The sequence below is a fragment of the Biomphalaria glabrata genome, chromosome 6 (genome assembly GCF_947242115.1).
Source record: "Biomphalaria glabrata chromosome 6, xgBioGlab47.1, whole genome shotgun sequence".
NCBI lineage: Eukaryota > Metazoa > Mollusca > Gastropoda > Planorbidae > Biomphalaria > Biomphalaria glabrata.
In genome coordinates this window covers 6,653,771-6,665,220 of record NC_074716.1, presented here as the reverse complement: position 1 = coordinate 6,665,220, position 11,450 = coordinate 6,653,771, and the positions used below count along the sequence as shown (strand labels likewise).

At 36.1% G+C, this 11,450-nt stretch overlaps 1 protein-coding gene across 4 annotated transcripts in view; it reads right to left on the bottom strand.

The window, feature by feature from the left end:
• Positions 1–72: 72 nt before the first annotated feature.
• The window catches only part of LOC106065898 (uncharacterized), an 86,899-nt gene continuing 75,521 nt past the window's right edge, over positions 73–11,450 (bottom strand). For all 4 annotated transcript variants that reach the window (XM_056033813.1, XM_056033812.1, XM_056033814.1 and 1 more), the window contains 4 exons: positions 10,130–10,276; positions 3,899–4,045; positions 2,473–2,619; positions 73–589 (listed from right to left, as the gene is read on the bottom strand). In XM_056033813.1, the coding sequence (XP_055889788.1) occupies positions 396–589; positions 2,473–2,619; positions 3,899–4,045; positions 10,130–10,276 (635 nt within the window). In that variant the 3' untranslated portion in view covers positions 73–395. The remainder of the gene's footprint in view (positions 590–2,472; positions 2,620–3,898; positions 4,046–10,129; positions 10,277–11,450) is intronic.

Below are 11,450 nucleotides of genomic sequence, written 5' to 3'. Positions count from 1 at the left end.
TTTGAGTTATTATTAATTCTAATTAATTGTATATTTCTTAGCGATATTAACACAAATAATTATTTACGACACTTTTGACAAGGTTTTAATTGTAGCTTTACTTTAAACATTGTCTTATTCAATTCAATGCAGCGTGTACATTAGATAGTTAGGTTATGAAATTTGATCATGGAACAATCGGAAAACAGTTTACTAAAACAACATTAAAATCTCCACAATGCTTAACATTTTAGGGCAACTGGTAACAATTACAAAGGTGCCCAAATGTGCATGCAGAGATTGTTGTATTAATATAAAAATTAATCTGTATTATAAAGATAAAAAATAGGTATGAACAATATATAATATGCACTGTTATCAAAATATGAGAAACATCAGCGGGTTTCTAGATCTATTTAGCTTACAATTATTTTGGCAAACAGAAAATGAAATGTAATGTAAAACCAACGATAAATCCAAGTATCGTATAATGAGAGAATGCTTCCAGATTTGTAAGAGCAATAGTTACAGCACATCAGTGGCTGTGTCTGGCAGACACTTGGGCTAGTACACAGCTCTGGATTTAAGTCTGGCTCTCCCAGTACGCACTCTGTTCAAAGAAACAAACAGTATACATTACAATGTCTCGACTATTCTACTCTGTACAACTTCCACTACGTATTTCTTATCAATTTTAGATTTGACGAGCTAAGTTACATACAACAAATTTAAGCAACCAAGTGAGCTGTTGATTCTCAAACTGTGGTCTGGGAGCCCCAGGTGTCCGCGAGACGAATGAAAGGGGTCCACAGAAAAATGAAACTAATAAACAATTGAAATAACTTCTTTAAAAAAAGCAAATTTATTCGAATTGATCATTTAAATAATAATCAACTATTATGAACTATTCTAAGTCAACCTAAATCAAATATTTAAAGAAAGTCTTCATTTGGATATTCTCGACTGTGTATTGAACCCTTTTGCGCGTGAACAAGCTCAGATCCCTGTCACAAAGAAATTTATTCTTATACAAGAAATTATTTTAATATACACACAAGAGGAAATGGAAGCAATGTTTAAACAATGATGCCCCAAATTCTGGTTACACAAACATATTGAAAATGTATATCCTGCATAATAAGTCAGTGTAAAGACAGTTTCATGTTTTCTCGTCTTTTCATTTGGTACGTGATATATAAAAGAAACAGCTAGATAAATGCATATTACCTAAGTAACACATGTAAAAAATAAAATTATTTACTACAGATATAGAGATCAGAAGTTTTGCTCTAAATAAAATATTACAAAATGACTTAGATGAGGTGGATGTATGAGTGAATATATGCCATGCTCAACGAGCATAAATTTTAAGTCCGTTTCTTATATTAGTGGTGAGGTTCATTGTGGCAACGTCCAAGACAGCCAAAAGACAGTTTGCAAACAATGACATCTGTGTTAAAAGTACAAACAGTTAAAGTAAAGTAATCACCTTTCTATGCACAATGGTACATATTATTTAAACAAAAAATGATGCACATCTTTATCACATAAATGATACACATTCTTTATCTCACAAATGATACACATTTTATAGAACAAATGATAAATATTTTTATATAATATAAATGATACTCACTCTTTATCACACAAATGAAACAAGCAAATGCTGCACATGTTTTATTACATAAATGATACACGATTTTTATTAAAGGGAAGACAGATAAAGCGATGGGAAGACATCAAAGAATGGACAGGCCTGTCAGTGAATAAAATTCTTTTTAAGACAAAGGACAGAGTGAATGGAGAGAGACAGTTGACAGAACTTGCGCGGTGCCAAAACTGTCCAACAGACTATGGGATGGGCGAAGTTGAATAATATACATTTTTTAACATACAAATGATACACATTCTTTATCTCAAATATAATACAAAATCTTTATCACACGTATGATACATATTTTTTTTTAATTTACAATGAAAGAATAATAATTTTTGGTGCTATCTACTTATTGTTACTGTCAGGATGTATTTAAAAATCTCTTATATAGTCGAGACCAATCATTACAGAAAGCCTGATCACTGCGACGTCGCAGCCTCTGGGCAGTTTACACCAATAGATCGTTGTAACGTCACAAAAGGTAAACTCCGTACTCTTTGACAACGACCACAGTTGTCTTCTCTTTTAGCGAGCATTAATCATCACCCGCTACGAGAGAAAATAACACTAACATATGAAGTCGCGCCTCGGAATTAGAGCATGCGCGGTAAAAACTCGCGGAGGTTGTAAGGATCAACTGCTCGCCCAGGATTGCTCTGGTTGAGTTGACATTCACCTGACGACTCTAAGAAACCATGACGTACACGGATCTGAGACTTTCCGTTTATTTCAATAACACGCTTATAAGTTTGTCTTGCTATTAGGATCCAACTTTAAATTTAAAATATTACAAGGGTTTAAAACACAGTCTATGCAAGTGCAGGCTAATTAACTACCTTTGGGTGAAGTTATCACGGTAGTCATTGTGACTGTATAATTTTCCACTCGTGAGCAATAGTCACAGCACAGTGATCGGTTTGTCAGGCAGATACTAATGTTAGTGCACAGTGCTGGTAATAAGTCTAAGTCTCCTGGGGCACAATCTGCATAGAATAACAATATATACGTTACTTGACATTGTATCGTATATATGGCGCCGATTTCTTCAATTGGAGATGACGTCATTTTTTATTTATTTTACTTTTTGTTTTGTATTTTCTAATGTGGGAAGCATGGTCGAGAGGCTAAGTGCGCTTGAACTTGGCTTGTCTACCTAGAAGGGGGCTTGAGGTTCGACACCCGACTCGGGCAGAGTTGTGTTTACTGAGCGCCTAAAGGCAGCACGGAAAACCAACTCCCCACTGGTCCACGCATGAGATTGGACCAAAGCGCTCTGAGCATGCTATGAGCATGAAAGTATAAATATATATTTAATATATTGTCGCTTCGTCGTGTTTTTGATATGACGTCATTATTTTCTTCCAGTACTCACGCCATCTTGCGCTACAGAGGCAAGATACATCTTTTGAGTTTCTGTATTATCCATGTGCTTTACGTTACCTAAAGCCTTAGCGATTGCATTGGTTATATTCTTAGAGGACTATTTGACACCTGTTTAGGGTGAGTTTTATTCCACATTGTATTGTGTAAGTTATTTTAATAGGGATTCGTTAGAATTTTTTTTTTTTGTGTGTAGATTAGAAGTTAGAATCTATCTTATTTTTTTATATAGGGTTCAGTGTTTCACTGTTGGCGTTACATTGTAGTATTGTGAAATCTGGTGTTAACTTGAACATTGTTATACTAATTGTTGATTAACATTCTTCTGGGTCGGAAAATCCTTGTATCATAATGAACGTTGTTATAGAACTGAATCTGTTACAAGAGATGAATCTTTGTTTTAAGTTGGAAAATTGAAATATTGTTAACATCAGTGTTATTCAGCAACATACTATAAGTAGGCTATTTTTTCAGAAAATACTATTATAGCATTTAATTGGACTAAAATTATGAATTATTAGCTTTATATTATGTCATATGTGTTTGTATGTATTTTTCATTCACATGAGTCATTTGTCATGTCATTGTACAAAATATAATTGAATTAAATTTAGAGATCATAATACATATCGTTTATTAATTTATGTACAGCTAGGTGTGTATGGTGTGTCTGTTAGGCTGAACTTGGGAGCTGATATACGGTAGTTATTAAGTAAATAAAAATATAATTAATTGTAACATAGACGCACATTTAAATTAATATTATATTTTAATACCTGGTCAACTTTATACTTATTAAATAAACAATCAAAGTCCTGACACTATGTTAAAAAAGTATCCAGGATTTGTCACTCTCAATGCAAGTTTAGGCTAATTAACTACCTTTGGGTGAAGTTATCTCGGTGGTCATTGTGACTGTATAATTCTCAACTCGTGAGCAATAGTCACAGCACAGTGATCGGTTTGTCAGGCAGATACTAATGTTAGTACACAGTGCTGGGAATAAGTCTATGTCTCCTGGGGCACAATCTGCAGAGAAAAACAATATATACGTTACTTGACATTGTATCGTTAATGTGTCGCAGTTAATTAATTTTGTAGTAAAAACACCCACAATTTAATAGCGCCACCTTCTTCAATAGACGATGGCGTCATTTGTTTATTTTGTGTGTGTGTGTGTGTGTGCTGTATTCTTTTACTTGTGGATTCGTCGTGTTTATTAAATGACGTCAATCGTTTCCTCTTGTACGTTTGATGCATTCATGCCATATTGGGCTACAGAGGCAAGCTACATCTTTTGAGTTCCTCAATTTTCCATGTGCTTTACGTTACAGGCTAATTTGTTTTTATTCCACATTGTGAAGTAATTTCAGAAGGGATTTGTTCGTATTATTTTTAGTGTAGATTATAATTTAAAATCTGGGTTATTTGTTTTCTTTAGGCTTTCAGTGTTTCAAAGTTGGCGTTACATTGTGGTATTTTGAGTTTCTGTGCTATCTTAAACATTGTTTCACTTATCGATGATGATCATTTTTCTTGGTTGTAAGACTCTTGTATCACCATGAAAGGTTGTTATAGAAAGTGAACTGAGCCAGTTACATTCTTATATTGAGTTGGAAAACCGAAATATTGTCGACGTCAATATTATTTAGCATCATACTCTAAGGTGATAACTTTGTTATTCAAATACCATTTAAGTATTAAATTAGACTAAAATCAGGAATTGTCAGCTTCTGTTATGCTCTTCCGCGGTGTTTAGTACTTGAAAATGTAACTAGATCTAAGTTTATGTCCAACTAGAGGTAGCACTGAGCTCAATACTGGAACAGATAACACCGACGAAAAGCCAGCAATCGATAAATAAAGTCGACGCTGGTGTTGAAACAACAAACACTTTTAATACTTAATAGGGGAACTGTCCGATGTCCTCTATTTCTAGCCGTCTCTATAATTCTTCTTATTCTTACTGTAAATAAGAAAACGTCTTGATTCTAAAGCGTCGCCTAGTAGAGTTCTTGTTTTTTAAAAGCTCTGTCACGTCACTTGTCGCTAAGTAAAACTTTCCCCTTATTCCCGAAACAAATAACTAAATCGTAATCATGTCATAACACTTTGTTTTGTCGTATGTGTTTGTATGTACTTTTCATTTATATGAGTCATTCGTCATGTCATTGTAAAACTATCATTAAATCTAATGTATAGTTTAATTATAAATCATCATACACATCGTTTATTAGTTTATGTACAGCTAGGTCTGTTAGGCTTAATTAATTGTAACACACACGTACATAAAATTTATATTACATTTTAATAACTAGACAGCCTAATACTTAATAAATAAATAACCAAAGTCCTGGCACTATGTTTAAATGTGCTGGCACTGAATATTATTTATCTTGTAAGAGAAAATGTACATTTGCAAGATGACTCGGTGCTCGCCAAAGTTTATGTTACTACTTTAGTTATTTACAGGTTTGTGTCGGGTTATCTGAGAACTTTGCGTTTGTTACAAAATTAAATGGTCCTTCGGCCAGCATTATGTGTTAAAAAAATACAATATTAAAAATTCACATTTACAAAGTCAATTTTGTATTTAACATGAAGTATTTAGAAATCAAATCCAGTTGGTCATACAAGGAAAAAAATCGGTCGAGTAACTTCAAAGGAATAAAAAAAAACATGCTTGTTTTTTTTTTTATTAATGGAAGCAATATTCTAACAAAGTCTAAATATAGTTCATAACGCCACGATCCCATATAGCTTTTTTAAAAATAAGGTTGAAAGCGTGACAGTTACACCTGAAAATATTTTAAAACCATCTCAAATTATACGTTTTCACTACAGTAGTGAGGTAAAAGAACACCTAGCAGTATAAAACTTTTAAAAGAGCAGACTGAATAACTATAAAAAAAAAGTGTCGGGGAACAGTGCCCGCCGACCTCCTCGTGGTGTCCCCTGGTAATTGGAGTAAGTCCACCCTTTGCTCCTGGAGTGTTCTCCGAAAAGGGCTAACGTTGCGGGAGCCCCAACTTTCCTAGCAGGCTCTCACGCTCTCCTGGTGCAGAGTTCTGCTGCTGAGGTCTGGGGAAATGATAAGCTCTGATTGGCATAACCTCCTGCACGCTCGTCTGGTGTAGGGATTGTGTCTGTCGGGGCTATAGCTTATGGTGAACTGATCAGCCGCCGCCCTGGAGACTAGTGAAGGGTCAAGCCATTAAAATTTGCGGGCCCTAAACTGGTGGCTATAAAAAAGGTCTCCTGCCTCACTCCACTTTCGTGGATTAAACCCTGCCCATACGAGCGAGTGGTTGAATTAACTAGTCTTTCTATCGATTCATAGTTCAATGTTCATGTCTGGACTGTTTTCACTGCTCGCACTAAGGGGCAACACAAATCTCCTCCCCCCTGGAGGAACCCATACCAATGTCGAGTAAAAATACTAAGAAAAGCGAGTCTGAGCAGACCCTAACAGGCTCCGCTGGCCAGGTAAAAGGCATTTGGCCTGGCATCGAAAAATGTGCTACTAATCGCCTCGCAACGTCGGTACAAAGGGAGAACGGGCCACGTTGTGAAAAAAGAGCTACCGTTCTTCCCAACACACAAACCCTGATAATATCCTTTTTCCCCCAAACAAACACAACAACAACAAAAAAAAAACAAAACAAAAAATACAAGTCTCATGAAAATTTACGCGAATACCAACACCTCATACTGGGAAAGTAAGTATCCCCCAGGCAAATTTATGGCTGTATAACAGCTCTTGAACAACTTGAAAAAATACAGTGCCAAGCACTAAGATTTGTCTGTGGAACCTTTAGGACAAGTCCAGTAAATGCGGCTGAAAAAATGGCTTATATAGGTCTTAGGAGGGAAAGGTCAGTACTGTCCTTTGAGTGGTGTAAAAGGCTCGATGAATACCTCCCAGCTGGAAAATTAATGGATGGTTGGAAGACGTATCCAGATGCAGCCTTTTATGCATCATGCCACTTGACTATCTGATAAAGCTGGCCTCTCCACCAACCGACAAAACATTCAACGTTTTTATCCCCTTCCCCCTTGGTGTCGCCCAACGACCCCAGACATGAGATTGAAACCAGTAGACCCTAATGCCACTAAGCATAGTCGTTCATCTAACGACCTTAAAATTCTAGCACTGGAGACCAGTAATGCCTTCAAGCCCAGAGCTTTTTCTGCATATACTGATGGGTCGGCATTTATGTATTCTGGAAGAGCAGGCTATGGAGCCTACATCCACTTACTCGGCTCTTACTCAGTAAAAATCTTTGGACCATGTGGTAGTGTTTGCAGTTTTGATGCGGAGACCATGACAGTCTGTGAAGCCTTAAAGGTCATTGACTCTCAACTCGGCGAGGGACATTTGAGGGCAACACAGATTGTTGTGGTCACTGACTCAAAATATGTAGGGGAAGGTGGGGTGAAATGTCACAAGGGTAAGTTGTCACAAACACTATATCGATATAATGTGATGCGCTATCAAAAATGTGAAACTACAGTTGAGATGTTTACGGAAACATTTACAAATAGTTATAAAATGAAGTCGATACCTTTTCGTATTTTAAAATTATCACGATTCATTGTTTTTGACTGTTCGGAAAGTGGAATTTTATTTTTGTGTAATTTTGTTGAAAAACACTCATAATTTTGAGATGATTGTCTAACATTACACTGTTTCATATCTCTGTGTATTAGTTACACATTGAAATTAGTTTTTTTCTTAAAGCTCGACCCAATAAAAAGTTATTAAAATAAATGTTCTGAAAATTGTTGTGGGGCAAGTTGTCACACAGGTTGGGGTAATTTGTCACAGTAGTGACAACTTGCCCAAATGAAGATTAAGCATTTTGAAAACAAACTTTAATATTAATATTTGTTTATTAATAATTATTTGTTTTATTGATTCCTTTTTATGGTGATACCTAAATAGATACCTAAATAGTATTAAGCGACTTTCTCTTTAAATAATGCTGTTTACAAAGGTTATGCCAGCATCAACATACAGAAAAGATGTCCTCCGAGCGCAACATTTATTTTAGAAAAGAAGTTACCTAGTCCTACTATTTAGATAGGTTGGAAGTGGATGCATTGCTGGAAGAAGTGAACAGATATTTTACAAATATTATATAGAAAAAAATAAACATTATTTTGAAGTAAAACCTACAGCTTTCCTTGTTAGGTCCAAAACTTTTCAGAACCTCCACATATATATCATTCTTTCACGACGGCCAGTCAAGGAAACTACTACAAGAACAAAGTCTTGACTTAATATGCTATTTCTTTTAGACATAGAAAGATATGGTGATTTTTTTAATGTGTGACATTTTACCCCCTTCCCGGTGTCAACTTACCCTGTGTGGGTCAAATTGTCACAACCTCAACCCAGCCACTTTTTTGTTGTATAACTTTGATAAATAAAGAGATAAAGTTTATTTCATTTACTCTAATTGTTGTCTGAATGTTTAAGTTGCAGCATGTTAAGTTTGGTGAGAATCAATGAATTCTAAATATATTTAAAACATCAAAATCTGAAAACTGTGACAACTAACACCCCACCTTCCCCTACTACAGGCTTTGCAAAGCCCTGGACCATGGCCCCCCAATATTGACACTGTCATCATGGCTTCACACAACATAAAACATCGCTATGGCACCCCTGTAATAATGCAGCGGGTACCGAGTCACATAGGTGTGACTAGCAACACTCTTGCAGACTCTTTGGCCCACCAGGAAGGGCTTATTTCACCCACTGTAAGTTTTCTTCATGCCCTGGCTATAATTCAAAAAACAGAAATGGAAAAGTGGTTTGAGTGCTGGGACAAGTCCCAAAAGGCCCGTGGAATCTGGGTGCGCATGAGGCGCCGTGACCGCACTTCCCCGTGGTGGAGTCTGTCCAGGCCTGAGCAAGCTATTATAGAACAGTGCAGGACAGGCCACTGTCCTGTTGGCTCATATTTATCACGGCTTTGTCCAAATTTCGATTCACTGTACCCCCGCTGCGGGATGGAAGAGGAAACTGTACCTCATATTCTGTTTGACTGCCCCAGACTTGCTGATCTCCGCCTCGACAGGTCTGGGAAACCAAAAATTCTCGACATGTATCATGACGTGTACGCACTACGCAAGACAGCATGGTTTTTGTCCAGGGCTTTTGCAAGAGAGGATTTAAGCCTCTCAAGCCCTCACTCAAATGGAGTTTGATGATGATGATGATAAAAAAAAATGTTGGTACATGTACACACATTTGTAAAAAAAATGACATCTACTTAGAATGTTTAAGCATTCTAAATGATTCAACAGGTTATTCTGTTATTTACTATTTTCTTGACTCTGAAATAGACATAGCCGTTGTATGCGAGGACGTAGCTTATTTGATATTTCTTTGTTACGCAAATTACACACCCTTCTATGCACAACGATACACATTCTTTATCACACATTTAAGACTTAATCTTTTTAAAACATATTATACACAATAGTTTTAACGCATGTCATACACATTCTTTTTCACACTTATTATACACAAAAATTTATCACACATATGATACATCTTGATCACACGTATGATACACATTGTTTGATTGACAAGCTTTTTAGACTAATATTGCAATCTATTTACTCTTCCTGTCTCGAAATATGTTTAAGATCTCGTGTATAGCCGAGACCAATAGTTACAGAAAGCCTGAACCCTGACTGCGACGTCACAACCAGTGGGAGTTTAGATCGATAGCTCATTACAAAGTCAATATGTACAATCTATTTTCCTTGTTAAAGACCACTATTGCCTCTGAGTTTAGCGACCAATAATCATCACCCGCCGCTGGACATTATTCTGTTCGAGGAATTAGCATTATGTGATGTCTCGCCTCGGAAATAGAGCATGCGCAGTAAAAACTTAAGGAGGCGAAAACGATTGGCGGCACGCCCAGAGCTGCTCTGGTAGAGTTAACATTCAATTGACGACTTTAGATGTGCCACTTTCCATGTTTTTTTAATAACATACTTACACGTTGGCATCCAAATTACAACTTTATATTTTTTTTAAAGTACCAAGGATTTCATTGTCACAGTCAATTCAAGTGCAGGCTAATTAACTACCTTTGGGTGAAGTTATCTCGGTGGTCATTGTGACTGTATAATTCTCAACTCGCGAGCAATAGTCACAACACCTTGATCGGTTTGTCAGGCAGATACTAATGTTAGTACACAGTGCTGGTAATAAGTCTAAGTCTCCTGGGGCACAATCTGCAGAGAATAACAATATATACATTACTTGACATTGTATCGTCTATGTGTCGTAGTTAGTTTAGATTTGTAGTAAACATGCTCACAATTTAATAGCGCCGCCTTCTTCAATAGGCTATGACGTCATTTGTTTCTTTTGTGTATGTGTGTGTGTGCGTGTGTGTGCTGTATTTTTTACTTGAGGCTTTGTCGTGTTTTTGATATGACGTCAATTTTCAGTATTTCGTAGTTGGCGTTACATTGTGGTATTTTGAGTTTTGGTGCTATCTTAAACATTGTTACACTTATCGTTGATGATCATTTTTCTTGGTTGGAAGACCGTTGTATCACCATGAAGGTTGTTATAGAAAGTGAACTGAATATGATACACATTCTTTCTAACACGTATGAGACCCATTTTCTTTCAAATGTAGGGGAGAGGCCTGCAATATGGACCATGATCAAATATAGACCACCATGATTGTAAGGAACGCTACACTCTACTACCAAAAACTATGCATCAGTGACTGCTCTTACTTGGTTTGCATTCATCCGTACACAGAAAACGAAAGGACGTTTCATGAGCTGCGTGATTTTCTGTTTTCGCACATTTTGTTCTTAAGTTTGTTCATCGTTTATGTCTTGTATGGAGAAGCAGACTTACACAAGAAGACTTTAATAAATGTGTTCATGTTTTAGGACCACTAATTACTTTGGTCTACATAGCAATCGTGTTAACTTTTTAGTGACAACTTTCTGCTAAGCCTATCATTTTTCTAATATGGACTACTTGAAAATTCAAATATGGACCAGTGGTCCATATTTGATTCTTGGCCATATCAGTGGTTCATATTAAATCCAAGCCCTCTAACTATCTGCCTGTCTCTTTCTTGGCCTATATATGTATCTATATAGATAGATAGATAGATAGATAGATAGATAGATAGATCGATAGATAGATAGATAGATAGATAGATAGATAGATAGATAGATAGATAGATAGATAGATACATAGATACATAGATACATAGATAGATAGATAGATATAGATAGATAGATAGATAGATAGAGATATAGATATAGAATAGATATAGAGATAGATAGATAGATAGATAGATACAGATATAGATATAGATAGATAGATAGATAGATAGATAGATAGATAGATAGATAGATATCACGTGGTAAGCGTGGT